At 32.9% G+C, this 16683-nt stretch overlaps 1 protein-coding gene across 1 annotated transcript in view; it reads right to left on the reverse strand.

Annotated features, from left to right (window-relative positions):
• Positions 1 to 1427: 1427 nt before the first annotated feature.
• The window catches only part of LOC106717313 (leucine-rich repeat-containing G-protein coupled receptor 4), a 17979-nt gene continuing 2723 nt past the window's right edge, over positions 1428 to 16683 (reverse strand). The window contains exons 2-8 of the mRNA XM_014511153.2: positions 4518 to 4686; positions 4162 to 4368; positions 3578 to 3766; positions 3269 to 3499; positions 2968 to 3189; positions 2632 to 2830; positions 1428 to 2218 (exon numbers count right to left, since the gene is read on the reverse strand). Coding sequence (XP_014366639.1) covers positions 1782 to 2218; positions 2632 to 2830; positions 2968 to 3189; positions 3269 to 3499; positions 3578 to 3766; positions 4162 to 4368; positions 4518 to 4686 — 1654 coding nt within the window. The 3' untranslated portion in view covers positions 1428 to 1781. The remainder of the gene's footprint in view (positions 2219 to 2631; positions 2831 to 2967; positions 3190 to 3268; positions 3500 to 3577; positions 3767 to 4161; positions 4369 to 4517; positions 4687 to 16683) is intronic.

Here is a 16683-nt window from a genome sequence, read left to right on the forward strand (position 1 = left end):
AAGCAAAATGTTAACTTCGTTAATTAACGATTAACGGATTAACGAGTTAATGCCCAGCTCTGTTCAGAACTATCCAATAGCTGAGGAAGTCCAGAACGTCGGTGGCGCAGTTTTTAAACAAATCAGATCGGACCGTAATCTACAGGTAGCGAGTTCGATTCCCGCCATGTACCAATGTGATTTTGATTTATAAATTTCATATTATGTACATTTATCCAATGTTGAAGGTGAAGGATAACATTCTTGCAATGTGCACATATTTGCGAAGAAATTCAAACCTGTGTGTGAATTCAGCCAACCCGCACTCAGTCAGGACAGTAACTTTTATTTCTCATTTCATCTTGTGGCCATCACTGTCAATTCAATTTTTTAACATCCTCCTCTTTGTGAGATGCTAACAATATATCATGTTTTACATTTTATTAACTTTAAATACGATGATTAGTTCTACGACCATTGTGCCCTTACTTTTAGATGGATATTTTATTATTTGTGTGAAAGTTATATTTTATTTGAAGAAAGAGGCCAGTACCGCTCCAATGATCTTAGCCTACCCCTTTAGGGCACGATGAATTGGTAGTGAAGATCCGAGGGCAATATATTTTTATTCCAAGATACAAATGTTTTACTAAAATATCTCGCACGTCATTGGAAATCTATAGAAAATCATAAGAATGTACACATAATTCCAAACTAAAACGTAACACTATTTTGCTTTAATTTTCATCACATCTCCCGGCGTGTCTGCGACCAAAAAGTTTGTTAAAGGGAATGTTTCACCGAATATTTACTGAATGCAACTTTTTCATACAATATTTGATTTTCTGCCCCTTTGTTTCAGTAAAGTTTATTTCTTTACCGACTAATATAAGCTCCCGATTCCGAATGAACAAGGGGCATAAGATCAGTCTGTTTTTTTACATTGGTTTACTCGTTGTTTTAATTAAAAGTAAAAATTTCATAACTTTAAAATACATTTATTAAAATGTTTGATAATAATTAACTTAAATTATATTTAAGATACAAAAATAACATGGTTTTGCAAGTAGTTACTGGTCGAGAAATAATAAAAACATAATTTATACTACGTATTATTTATTGAATTACTTATTTGCACATTTAATATGTAATTAAAATAAAAAAGAATAAGGAAAAACAGCCGATTTACGGAAATGAAAATTTTAGATTTCCATTTATTTCATTTTTCATAATTAACAGAATTTTACGGTAGCAGAAAAAACAGCAGTAATAAAATATTTATTAGTTACAGAAATGAAAATAAATTTTCAATGGAAGCACAAAAAAACAATGTTCTATGGCTGTGTTATTGGACAATATAAATAAAACTAATAGCTAATATTTAAGATAAAATAACGTAACATAAATAATTTTAGGTACAGTTTCATTAATTGGCGCAAGTGTTAAACGAAGAGTGCGGAGTTATATTTAAGCTAAATATTTTTTTTAATTCACAAACGTTTAGTAAGCCATATCTTTAAAATCCAATAGAACGAAAAGTAATAAATTATTAATTAAATTAATGAAACTTCAGATACACAATCACACGAATATGAAAAAGCATTTTACTGAATTTATTTGTATACATTTTTGTCCGAGTCGATATTTATAATTATGTACTTTATTTACACCGAGAGTGGTAACTGTTGAATATTTAATTCGATGAATTGTGGCATTCTGCCGGTTTGAGGTGTGGCAGTATATTTCCTAAGCACTCCGTAGGGGGGCACCGTTTGGACGCTGATGCCTTGGAGATGTGGTGTTCAGTGCGATGAAGCGTTCAAATCGCGGAGGCGGAGATGGTCTGCTAGTGGGTGGGGGTGGTTCTCGAGTAAAGCACTTTGGTCCGGCCACTTGACAACATCGGTAGCGGAAGGGGGCAGGGTTACCGGTGGCTCCACGAGGACGGGATATCCTCCCTCGCGCTCGGGTAGAACTTGCCCGATAAGAGGACCGACGCGTCTATACGCGAGCTGTGGCGCCGTATTCTCTCTACTGTCTTGCAGTACTCTGACGCCGGCGCCCATACGCGTCACCAGGATGACAGGTGTTTCTGGGACTATATCGTTGAGCGCCCTCATTAATATCGGCGCCGCAGTCTGTGAAGTGACGCAGCTCGAGGCGCCACTGACGCGAGCGTTCAGACTCTCCAGCACGGTCATCAACTCGTAGTACCGATCGTCGCATATTACTGGGTTATCTGTAATCAGGTTTCATACAATTACTTCAAAATAGCAAATTTTTTTCGTTATGTCAATATCATTTCTAATTCTGAAGTACATTGTGGTATTTATTTAACAGGCACATAAAAATCGTCGTAAAATCTGAGAATATTTTCGATGTTATAATAAAATAATATAAAATAAAATATAGTAAATACAAATTATGTGGCAGCAATCGCTTCGCAATAGAAATGAATGTTTAATATTTCAAAGATTTCGCTTGGCAAATTGGATATTAAATTCTAGATACAAATACACGTCATTGGATTGAGTTTGCGCAACGAAATTAATTTTCTTCAATATTCCTTATGAAAGAAAAATTAATACAATTCATATGTTTCTTGGAACGCTGTGCATTTATAAAGTAGCATTTGTTACAAATAATACTAACCTTGAAGATAAATCTTCAGAACGCTGGGTACACCATTTATGGTACATCGTGACTTCGAGACCAGTTCATAGTTTATTGAACGAATTTTATTATAGGACAAGTCAGCTATACAAAGCGAAGGTAGGCCGTGGAAATCTTTCTGTAGTCCAGTTATATTGTTGTGATGTGCTATCAATTCCTCCAATGATGGTAAAAATGTCTGAAAACAGATACAACCTATTCAGATTTTTATCTTTTATAAAAATGTTCCGCTTCAGTAGCACAACACTTTACTATTTTTTTCGCAATAGCTCGCTAGCTACAATTATATTTACTCCAAACCCTAGATAGACAAACCTTTGATGTTTCTTCAAGTGATGTTATTTGATTGTGCGATACATCTAAGAGTTTTAAATCTTCCAAACCAAGTAGATCGTCCGCTGAAATCTGGTTAATTTGATTATTACTTAAGTTAAGTCGTAATAGACCGTGTACACCCATTAAAGCTCCATCTAGATTTGAAATATGATTGTGGTCTAGGCGTAGTTCTAACACCATTGTTTCAACATCCACTAGATTCTGAAATACGTAGAACATGATATAATTATGTATACAAAAAGTAAAAAAATATTTATTGATTTATCGTCGTTCAACTTACATCCATATTTCCAACAATATGGCTTATTTTATTATGCGACAAATCGATTACTGAGAGTCGTTTCAGTCCTTTAATTTCAAGCAAAGAGAATTCAGTAAGCATATTGTGTGTTAGATTCAAGTAACGTAAAGACTTAAGATGTCGTAAGGAACCATTTAATGATTTTAGTTGATTGTAAGCAATGTCTAGATCAGCTAAAATCTCCGCTTCGGCAAATTCATCGTCCGCTAACTGTAAATAAAATATGATATCAATTGTTAATAACTAATTAAATGCATTATTTAAATATGAATATAGGCACGTACTTACAAATTCAATTTTATTAAAGGACAGACCTATCCTTATTAATCTCCGTGCCTTTTGTAAGGCACCGTCGAGAGATTTGATATTGTTATCGTAGAAATATAAAGATTCTAGTGACGTCATTAACTTCATTTCCTTCGGTAAACTTGTAAGCTCGTTGTGTGCCGCATGAATCAGTACCAACTTCTTGGCTTTCTGGAAATTAAGAAAAAAGAAAATTCATAAAAAATAATGAAAATACAATTTTATTTTTTGTGGATAATACGAATGCAGAAGGTTTCTTTTATTTTTAGTTACCACTATGATGATATCCAAAATTACTAGGTGAGAAACTACTTTTATAAAGGAAAAGGGTGGCAGCGATAACAGAACGAAGAATAGAGGCAAGAGAAGGTATTTGAATTTTATATCAAACATATTGTCTTGTACCTTAATCTAGTCTAATGCTGCAAGCTAAATTGTTTAAAAAAAATGAATTTTATTGATCCACAAAAATTTTACATTTCCTTAGGACTCTGCCTCCTGTGGTAGGTCCTCCTTCTCTTAATCTAAGTCTTAAATAGGTAAAAATAAGACCATTTTTTGCTTACCACGGGTAGTTCATTATCTATAGACTTCAAATTATTTGCGTTAATGAAAATCCATTCCAAATCGTCTAATTCTCTTAATGCTCCATTCAATGTACTAAGTTTGTTTATACCCAAGTGAACGTGTTTCAACGCCTTAGGCAACGCATGTCTCTCTATCTTTGATATCTGATTGTCAGCTACAACAAGATGCTCTACTTCTTGTATATCCTATAAAATAAAAACATAGCCTGTTTTTTAAAAAAGAAACTTTAAAATCACAAAACTTTAAAGCCGATAATCCTTAAAAGTTATCCTACTTAAACGTGCACATAATGGGTCTTGATTATATGTTACAAATAAATAACAATAAAACTTACTTTAAAATCTTCTTCGGATAGTTTTGTGATTTTATTCCTACAGAGGTCGAACGTCTTCACATGTGGCAGATGCCGCAAGACATGCCGCGGCATTTCGGTCAGCAGATTGTCTGCCAAACTGAAGTAATCCACTAGGTCTAGTTTCGTAAACACACTCTCCTTCAGTTCGCTGAAATTACAAAAAAATGTTCTTTATATTTATCGATGATAGTCTTGTAAGATCAAATTAAAAATTATATGTTGTAATTCATAATTAACTATCTGTAGTATTCCTAAACGTTGTAGTAAAAAAACGTTAAGGTATGTAAAAAAATAATGTTTTATATACATGGCGGGGATCGAACCTGGGCCTGTAGATGACGGTCCGATCAGGTCAGAGTGCCTAGCACGAAAATTTGTGAGAAACTATTCGTAACGCCAAAGACAAAATTTGTATTAGATATTGTTATATCCCCTATCGTTCATAAAGTACAAATCTCATACAAATTTTGTCATATTTTGCCAATAACATTACGAGGAAGCTTATCACTAATATTTGTGATAGACGCTCAGGTGTATCAGCTGCGAACTCTTGTTACAAGTAACTTTCTGAAGAATTGTAACCTCAGACCTTTTACTTATTCGGAAAATTAGTACTGTTACAATCATTTAAGTACACATTGAATCTTCATTTAAGTCCACTTAGAGCACAGTGCAAAGTCAATTACAAGCTCAAACAACGTCTCAAATAAGTTTAATGTACTATTCATTTTTAATCTCACTAATATTATAAAAACAAAAGTTTGTATGGATGGATGTTTGTTATTACGTATCTCTAAAACAGCTAAACGGATCTCTATGGTATTTGTTAACAATTGGATGTTATTTGGAATAAAGTATTAAGATTTCTAAAACCTAGTTCGCCGATCTTACTTGTATGGGATAAGTACAGGCAGGGGCGGAGAGCAAGTAGATTTTTATAGCAAATAAAAATGGACTTTATGCTATTGAAACAAAGCTTAATTTTACTGCTCTTGACAATAAAGACGCGCAAAGAAAAATTAAACTTTGTTTCAATCACATAAAGTTCAAATTCTCGACACAAAAATCTGCTCTCCGCTCCGGTCTGTCAGAACGGACCCTTACGCATAGGCTACTAACTCTAAAGTTTTTAAATCAAAGGGGACGAAATCGCAGTTAACAGCTAATATTAAATTAGATAACATGTTTTGTAAACTTATCTTTTATTTACAACGACCTAGTGACCTAGTATGTATTTATAGTTATAACTAAACAAGAAACGGCGCGAAGCTTTAAATGGTTAGTATTTCAGATAAATAACCCTAGTTATCTGAAATATATTTGTTTTCATACATTTGAAAGACCAAGTTTAGTCCTTGATACTTGTTTTGAAAGTTCAATTAGGACCATATAATATTTATACCACTACTGGAAAAAAAACTTGAGAGGTGTCAAGGAACACCCGGATGGAACGAAGTTCCTTTCGAATAATTAGTGAAGGAACCAATGTTTATTCTATGAATGAAAACTTAAGTCTTCACAAGAAGTACATTTTATTTCTATGAATTTTCGTTATATATTGTCACATCGTTGCCATGGTGAAGTAGCGCTCATTCTTCGTTAACATACTTACTATAGTAAAAAGTGTCGTGACAACTTTTCGTAAGAATTTTTTCCGTCTAGCCCCCTTTCACAACGCGCGATAAGGAACTTCGTTCCAAAAATCTATTGATTTTTACCGTCAGTTATTAATTTATTCTAAGACAGAATACGTTACTATACAAATGTACTGTATAAAGTATACGCTGTTCATTATACTAAGGAAAATTAGTGTTATTTTAAGTATGCACCAACACCCTATCAACACCGGCCAAAAAAACAATAACAAGCCGACAAATATAACTTTTATCATGTACTATGTGACATCAGAGGATGAGACGATATTTATAACTTTTCTAAGAGTGTTTTGTTCACGTATGATAATGTAGCCGCACGTTGAATGTGATGTCACATGTTTGAATTTAATTATCTACAAATGTTATAATCTGATATTATCCTTTTATAATATTTGCGCAAATATAAATGTGTCATTGTTCATCTTTCGATTCGATTAAATGCTTAAATTAAGTAAACATGAGGAGATCAAATTCCATATATTGGCGGCCATTACTACATACATTTGACTTTATTAGTAACTTTATTGGAATTAAAAAAAAATTAGCCTTTGTTTTCTTTCAAACTATGTGGCATAAAATTTCAGCAAGATCAGTTAAGCCGTTCTGAAGAAACCTTACATCTATCCATCTAAACTTTGGCATTTATAATATTAGTAAACTGACCTAAAAAATAAATTTTAATCGTTTAGCTGTAAAAATTAAACTTCCATACAACTTTTCATCCTCCATTTTAACCCCATACAGTTCTTTTATAGCATTAAAAAGTGATCCTATGTCATTTCTCAGGTTCTTGACTATCTGTGTATCAAAATTCATTTAAATCGGTTCAGTAGTTTTGGCGTGAAAACAAGACAGTCAGAATTACTTTTTCATTTATAATATTAGTAAAGATTATATTCTAAATAATTTTTTTTTACGTAATTTTCTCGCCATGTACGAGATCCGCAATTTACTTTCAAATTCATAATATTGGTAAGGATAAAAATTGTGAGATAAAGTTAAGTGATATTGTAAAATAAGGGAAGCTAATTTGTATATAGTTTTATAAAAAAAATTTTTGAAAATAAGAAAAGTTTTTTTTTGAAAAGAAGTATCTTCTGGAGTCCCTAGAACCTTATCCGCGGTCTCCATGTACAGTTAAAAATTATAACTAGCAATAAATTGTTTTTAATCTTTACATATGTTTTCATTCAGTAATAATGAACAGCTGTAAACAATAAAAACTAAAATATATTTTGCAACAGATGTTCCAGTTTCTATTAAACGTAAATTCCCTAATAAAATGTATGGGATATTCCCACAGATTATCAGTTTTAAAGGACAACTAAATCTTTATTTGTAGTAATAGTGCAACTATATCTATTATCCCCCTAAGTAAATAAAGAACATTACAATACATTAAGAACAAATATTAAATATTAACTCTAAGGGGGATACCATATTAAATTCTTCGACTGAACACTTATGGGTTTGTGTGAGATGTTATTCTATTGAAGTGCTTCCTTGTCAATCTTGTTGCTTTTTAGCCGACTTAAAAAAGAAGGAGGTTATCAATTCGACTGTATTTTTTTTTTATGTGTGTTACCGCGAAACTCCGCCCCTGGTGGTCCGATTTTGATGAAAAATATTTTAATCGAAAGGAAGTGCTTGCAGATGGGTCCCATTTTTTTGTTTTTTTTTTAAATAACTAGAAGACTTGTAGATTTTGAATATAGCTTCAAAATTTGTTGCGAAAATTAGGGGTATTTTTGCTTTCAGCGCTTATTATGTTTCTAGTGAACATAATTTTGTTCATTGAATGAAGCAATCGACAATACTGTCGCGTTTGTCTTTAGTATATTTATATGCTGTGTCTGTAAGCTTTGTTTATAATTTTTCTCGAACAAAAACAATACAATTACCGACCAGTACTTTTTTTGAATAAATGTTTTTCTTTCTTCCTTTCTTTCTTTCTCTCTCCTTCTTTCCTTTTTTTCTTTCAATTCAAATTTAAAACTATATGTAAGATTCAAGCACCGAGTCTTTACAGATTATGTTTTTTTTTTAAGTAATATTATAATTTCAAGGCAGCAAATAAATATTAATTTCATATAAAATGTTTCATAAAAAACCATTCCCCTGACGTTGGATTGAAAAAGCAATTTGCAATTGCTTTATCGAGATTTTTCCTTTTTCGTTACCTCAATTTGTTTTGTGTCCATAGTTCGAAATAGCTTTATATTACTAAACGTGGGTTTCCGAGACCAAAAACTCCGTTTAAAACATATTGCTATCACTGTTTAGTTAAAGATAATGACAGGGATGACGATATGTTAGAAAGATTTAGGCCTCGAAATCAACGGTTAAAGAGTAATATTATTACTTCATCACCAAGTATATCAATCAATGTTCACACAATCAGTGTGCGCCAGTATGCGCAAGAAAGATTGGTACATTTTTATCCATATTACTGAAGTTGACTTCAAGCTGGAACATGGACATTTGTAAGGTCTGCCAACCCCTGTAGGGTTCGGGTTTCATATATGTATATGTGTTACGTAACCTCTTCACATCGTATAAAGCGAATTTGTTGCGAGCCTTGTTATTTGTATCATTGCTTATGTCACTCTCTTTTACCCAACACATACTAAAACATATTAGAAAAGATTCTATGGATAACCATAGAATCTTTCTAATCTAATATAACGTTTTAATCTAAAACTAAAAACTACTCCGCAAAATAGCTTACTTTGCATCAATAAAGTACTTCAACTTGGAAAGTGAAGGATTTACGAATTTTAAGCAAATTTCGTTAATCCTAATGGATGTTCGAAGCTTTGCTTACTAAGATAACTGGAGAGGTATTATTAAGAGCACTCGCAACTGACGCGCATGTCTGCGTAGATGTGTGAATGTGTCTGGATGGCGCCTTTAGAAGTTCGTAGTCTCTGCCTACCTCTTTAAGGTAACGTGAGTTGTGTTGTTGTTGTTGACACTAGTAGGGCTTAAGGTTCAAACCTAGTGATGGCGTGTTTTGTGAGATTCGCGAGATGCATGCCACCGTAGGCGACTGTTTGGCGCCGCCCCAGCTACGATAACCTCGGAACGTTGACCCGCCTTAGTGTTTACTAAACTCAACACTCATGCATCGTAAGGCATTCGATGCATGTTCATTTGTGCAATTATTGCTTTATACGACTGTTACTTTATCGTTTGTCGTGCACCCAATAGAATAAAAAAAACATCTAGCAATTGGTAAAAGACTAATTATAATATGGCGGGTTACCCTTACAATTTATGTTTATTCAGCTGAGTGCTAAAGAAAAACTAGTGAAAAACACCCCGGGTTTGGCTGGATAAGTTGAGTACCTTTTGCACATTTTCATTGTTTTGTTATATACAAAGCTGGAATATTTGTTACTGTTTTATGGCAATTTTTCATTCTTTCCAGAAGATAACCTAAGTATATAAGGATATTTTTGTTGCTTTTATCCGAACAAACACATAATATATAACTCCCGCAACCTTGACCTTCAGTCCTAGATCGTCGACCCATTTGTCACGTCGTTAACTTTGTTGTCTGTGGTTTGACTTGTGATGTTTGTCTCTGAAGATGATAACGCCATCGACTTATTGTGAACTTCGTTAAATCATCGTACTATACGTTAGTTATTATAACCTGTTAGCAAATTGTGTACTGCAAGAATCATAAATAATTTCATGTCATTTTTTAGAAAAGAAAATGGGAAACGAAAGCAAGCACCAAACATTACTAAATTATCGAAGTTATTACTACTTATAGACATCTGCAACAGGCTCATTTGCCTATGTTTGTCTGCCGTCAATGAACAGTAAACGGGATAAATAGTAGATCGTATAATTTCTTTTGCTATCGATCTCCTCTCCGACGAATTATAAACTGATACTTTGATACTTTAGTATTATAAATGCGAAAGTAACTCTGTTTGTCTCGCTTTCACGCCAAAACTACAGAATAGATTTAAATGAAATTTGGTACACAGATAGTGTAGAGCCTGATGAAGGACATAGGCTACATTTTAACGCGAAAAAGGGGTTGTAAGTGGTTGTAAGTGGGGGTGAAAGTTTGTATGGAATTATCGTCATTTTTACAGTTAGAAGCTTGAAACTTATTTTTGAAGTTGTTAATCTTATATAAATAATTATGAATTTTTTTTTTAAGTTTTACCCCCAAAGGTGCTAATTAACAATAGGGGATGAAAATTTGTTTGGCAATATTTGAGGTGTTGGTGAATGTTTTGTTTAATATGTTTTGCTGTTGCCCTTATCGATATTTAGTCTAGAGCCTGAGAAAGGACAAAGGCTACTTTTTATTACGAAAAAAGGGTTGAAAGTGGGGGTGGAAATTGGATGGAAGTATCGTCTGTTTTACAATTATCAGCTTGAAACTTATTTTTAAGAAATTAAATTTTCTTTTAAATTTTACCACCAAGGTTGCAATATAATAAAACGGAATAGGGGATGAAAGTTTGTATGGGAGGATGTTTATGTGAATATTTTGTAAGTTTAATGTTTTTTTTTGTCATTTTTATAAGTTTAAGTAAAATACCACAACAACAACATAATTCATGCCCGTAACCCAGAGGGGTAGGTAGAGACCCAGGACCTACATTTGGAGCAGTCCTGGCACACTTCTCTCTATCTTCTTCTACATTCATACATCAAAGCATAGCACGTCGGTTCAGAAAAAAATGTAAATTGATATTTTGCTTTTGCACAAAAGTTTAATTAAGAAATTAAGATATATGTAATTGTAAGTTTTAGATAATTAAAATCTTTAAACACCAAAGTTTACGCTATATAATTTTAGTATAAGTTATATTTATAGTAGTAAACTATATTACTATGAATAAACTTTATTGTTAATCCACCTCTAAGTTCACGATGTCACTGTCATGTAACATTGTATTGAAGTTACTACAATGATATGCGTTATCTACAGCTGCGATATAATCATGGCAATGCGAGCCAACTCCAGGTTAATGCCACCAACTAGGCCGTGATGACGAAAAGCTATGTTAGCTAACCTAATTAATGTTAGTCCTTTCGCGCACAGAGCGGTGAACCGCACGCCTTAGGCTCTTCGGACACAAGGCTACGTAAGTCTTCGAAACCCACCATTTTAGTGACTAAGCGACTTAATACAATGTCACAGAGCTTCGTACAGTGGCACACGTCGCCGACAAATTGTTCTTTCGTCGCTAAAGCCAGTCGCTCGCTACCTGTTTGTCATGACCGTTGTTAAATAAATTACTGTTGGTATATCGGTATGCCTGTACTGACCGAAAATATGACTTACGTTCGTCGATTCAACGTTGTGTGTACGGAGCGCGCGGTACATGATACTCGCGACGCAAGTGTAGTGTATAGTTTCGAATATCTACGTTTCTTTGTGTACGAAGGGTCTTAGCTTAGAACACCAAGAACGTGACACTTTGTCATAATTTTAATTCTCTTTTACAAAACAGTTAGTTGTACTGCAACATGTGTAGCAACCGAGACTTTTTATAGATATTTTTGACTTGCAGATTAGAAGGATCGCGTCAGAGCTGGCCGTGAAATGATTAAGGCATTTTAGAAATTAATAAATAGATATCAAACCATACGACGAAGAATTTCATCTTTTATGAGATCTGTTACGAGATGTAACTTTTTTCTTCGGATCGGTTACGTTATGGGTTACGTTTCAATTTACAATTACTCAGTCACTGAGTTGAGGAACAATGTGACGTGTCCGTGGTCAGTTACAATCATTAATATCATTACCACGCATTCCTAATATAATTAAATATACAAATACGTAAAAAAACAGTAGTTTACTATCAACTTAAACATAGATGAAAGTTGTATGTATGCCAATATAATAAATATTAGATGTGTCTTGTTTAATAACTCGTATGTTCTGTTGAATTTATTTGATAAGGTCAGTGTTATCATCTTTCTAGCTGTGTCCTGTTTCCATCCGGGTTAAGCGAACAAATAAGAAGAAGCTTTAAACAAATACCGGCCCGGGTAGAATCTCAATCGCGGTAATCCCTGTTAAATACCCCATTATTAAGTTATATGTGTTCTATTAAATTACTGAAGGAACCCGGTATGTGTTGTTACGTTATGCCTCATAACGGCGAGTCTAGACTGGCGTGACTTTACGTCCTTTCGTTCTTTTTGACAAAATTGAGACAATATGTACATCCAAAATATCAATGTAACACAAGCTAAATATTTCCTTAAAAAAATAATATAATTTTTTTATTTTTCTTGCACAATAACCTTGTATGACGTCTTCAGAAAAAAATACTAAAGTTTCGTCAAAATCTGTATACTAATTTATGAGCGCTTAGGGAACAAACAAAAAATGTTTTGTATTTACTTAGAAGATATTAAACAGATGTTATTTTATAAATGAATAATTTGCTTTTACGGAAAAGTTTAAGAAATTAAGATATATAATTGTAAATTAAGATAAAGTTACAATTACATATAATATAAGTTTAAGTTGATAGTAAACAATGAAGTAAAAAAAAATGAGAGTAGAAACCCCAAAGACCTATTTCATAGTAAATCAATATTCGCATAGTGATTGATAAAATCAGATCTAATTATTGGCATATCGGCAAAGTCCTACCTACTCGTACCTTAGCTCTCAGGGCATGTGCATTTGTCACACAATAGCTTTGATTCATAATCAAGGTTAAATAACTTAACATCAGATGAACTGTTTGAATTACATTTGACCTAATTTTGTGGAAAAACTATCATATTTTTTACTCTATTGATATATGTTATTTTGGGTTATTCTCTTGCGGTGAAGTTCAACGATCATTCACTTGTAAAACATATTGTTGTCTTTGTTTCTACAAAGAGAACGAATGAGATGACAATATGTACTAACGTTGCCGTTATTATACTATACTAGCTTTTACCCGCGACTTCGTCCGCGCGGAATAAAAAATAGAAAAACGGGGAAAAATTATCCTATGTCCGTTTCCTGGTTCTAAGCTACCTGCCCACCAATTTTCAGTCAAATCGATTCAGCCGTTCTTGAGTTATAAATAGTGTAACTAACACGACTTTCTTTTATATATATAGACTAGCTTTTACCCGCGACTCCGTCCGCTCGGAACAAAAAATAGAAAACGGGGTAAAAATTATTCTATGTCCTTTTCCTGGTTCTAAGCTACCTGCCCACCAATTTTCAGTCAAATCAATTAAGCCATTCTTGAGTTATAAATAGTGTAACTAACATGACTTTCTTTTATATATATAGATATTAGTACCACCATACTATATATACTATACCATACCATACCAAACCATACAATGGGGCACATAATATGGGCGTCCGATAAAATAATTTTAGGCGGTACTCGTTTGCCCCCTTCTCCTATATAAACAAACAGCTCTAAAGAAAGAAATAATTAAATACCACAGAACAATGAACTATTCTTATCCTCAAACTAGTGTTCGCATGCGACTTCGTCAACAACGAATTAAGAATTAAAAAAAAAATAGCCCATAATTTTAATTCATATATCGAGCTACATTCCATTAAAAATCCCGTCAAAATCCAGCCCTTTTAGAGATTATTCGGTGCAAACAATCATTCAAACAGACAGAAAGAAATGTAAAAAAAAATATCTTTAGAAGCAACACAAATACATCATGTTCGAAAAAAATTTTTTTTTCGATAATACATACAGACACTCCAAATATATTAATTGTAAGACTGTACAGCAAATTCCCGTCTTGTATATATCTTTATATTAACTGAATGTGATAAATAAGAAAGGTAATAAATGGGTTATTATACTGAATGCGTCATTACTAAGTGGATATCGCAATTTACATTGCACTGACGACTTGTCTGCCATAGTTATGTAATTGTTATATGTATCATAAATTTATTGAAATTACGTACTGATTGTAAGGAATGGAAGGTCAACGACGTTACAGTTTTTCTATCAAATAAATACAACTATTATGTATACTTATTATATAGAAAATTGCAGAGACGATGCTGGTCATCGATTCGATATCTTTAAAAAGAAATGTTTTAAAAAAAATTAAGTAACAACATTTAATTAACTACAATTGTAAAAGGACGTAAAAGTTATACACAGTTTAGAGGGGTTTGACAAGTGCCGCAATGCCAAGTAAAAATGCACCAAGTAGTTGATTTAAAAAAAACAAACAAATAACTGTCTGATGTAAATGCAACTTAATATCATGCTTATTGATAGAAGCTAGCGCCATTTACAATACTCTCTTATTTTAAAATATACTCAAGAAACTAAAAAGTACATAAGCGATAAAATAATTATGTAGGGGGAGATTCAAAGTTCTTATTTACTAACTGAAAATTTTATTTCTTAAATGTACTATATTTGTTTTGTATCGATTAAATAAAAACTGCCTAAAACGTTCTTGGGAACAACAAAGAAATTTAAATATAAATCTTCGTGTCAGTAGGGTAAAATAACCATAGAATATCAGAGTACAATGCCAACAGTGTCATAAAAAAATTATTTATTTAAAACCAATAATACTGTATTATTTCACAAACTCCAACTAAAAATGTATATATGTAACTACATGCTACTAGCAGATACCGATTATTTTGCAATGCAATGCAGATTTATAAATATACTAGCTTTCGAATAAATAAATAAACTTAATTAGTAGCCTACGTGTTTTTTTCAGACTATGTTCTACATCTGTGCTAAAATGCATCAAAATCCGTTAAGCCATTCTAGAGATACCTCCAAACAAACATCCATCCATCCATCCATCCATTTAAACTTTCGCGTTTATAATATTAGTAAGATACAAAGCTCAAAATTATTCAAGTGATATTAAATCCGAGGTTCTAGCAGATTCCATATGCTAAAATCTCAAACTGTTGGAGAGAGAGAAAATTGTTATCACAGTAAAGTTGGCATTTTTTGCAAATATCTCGGCGTAACATGAGACGAGCGAACAATCACGTTCGGTCAGGCGAGCGCTCTTCGTTTAATTGGACTCGTTTTTTAATTTAATTACCCTTTGGCCCATGTCAGAACGACAATTACGGATCGTTCGACTCAGCGAGATCGTCTTTGACCGTCTGGGTTACCAAAGATTTTCTTTGCGGAAAAAGTTTAGCATCGAATTATTTTTGTGATGTGGCATCGATTTATGATATTAATTTTAATATTTCACGTCGAATTCTTTGCGGTAATTAATATTTAATTACGTGAAGTAAAAGTATTTTAAGTTAATTACAAAGATCCACTATGTAGGTACATTTTTATCACGAAAACATGGTAAAGTAATTTTCCAAACAAACCACGAATTGATGTGGTTTAGAAAACCTGTATCGAGACAATTGTAGATTGAGATAGAAGCGAAAGATAGAGAGCGTCGGTGGCTCAGGGGTTAAGCACTTGACTTGTAATCTGCAGGTCCTGGGTTCGAATCCCGTCATGTACCAATGTGTTTATCGATTCTTGATTTATTCGACGACATTTATCCGACGTTCTTACGGTAAAGGTAAAGGTAAAAATATCGTGATGCAACCTGTACGTATCTGAGAAGAAATTCAAAGATACGTGTGAAGTCAACCAACCCGCACTTGGCCAGCGTGGTTGACTATAGCCTAGTCACCCCTAACTTAGGGTAAGCTCCGAGACCCTCGGTGGGGACGTATAGTGAGCTCATGATGATGAGCCTAGAAGAACGCATACAAGAAGAGCAATTAAATATTTTTTCTAATTCAGCGTTGATGTAGTCGCAGACATTAACTTATTTTACTATAAACCTCAAAATCTTTTATATTTATTCGAATTTTTGGGAAAACAAACCGTCACAGTATTTTTTTGGATAATATAAAATTTTCAACACCAACTCGTTAAATACATATAAATGTTTTGTAATATAAATAATGAAAACATTACAAATCAAAAACACTTTTCCTAAAATGTAAAAATAATAAAGATTTTTTTTTCGTTTTCGTATTTTTAGATGTTTATCGCAGAAATACTTCGGTTCTTAGAGTCTCCTTAGACTATACTAGCACAGTTTCAACACAATTAATGTATTAGGTTAGGTTAGGTTTAAATATCCATTTTGCAAAACACAAACATAGCTTCATGTAGATGACATTAAATGAAGACATGTTGTTAATAGTTTATTTTTTTTCTCAGACAATGATAAAAGTAAATACTATAATTAGTAACTTGTTTGTTATAAATAAAGATGTGGTTTAATGAACTGCATTCAACGATTGACTGAAAAATATTTACTCAAATGCAACAAATTCACGGAATAATCAGCATTAAATGAAGGTGAAACAGGGGTACATTCTGAGATATAAATTCAAATTAATTATTTTTGTTTTGTTGTTTATCACACCATCTCTCTACCCATTATCACTTTACTTCGTTTACTATAGAAGTATTATGTCCGCTAAACTATATAATAAAAATGTTATTCGT

The sequence above is a fragment of the Papilio machaon genome, chromosome Z (assembly GCF_912999745.1).
Source record: "Papilio machaon chromosome Z, ilPapMach1.1, whole genome shotgun sequence".
NCBI lineage: Eukaryota > Metazoa > Arthropoda > Insecta > Lepidoptera > Papilionidae > Papilio > Papilio machaon.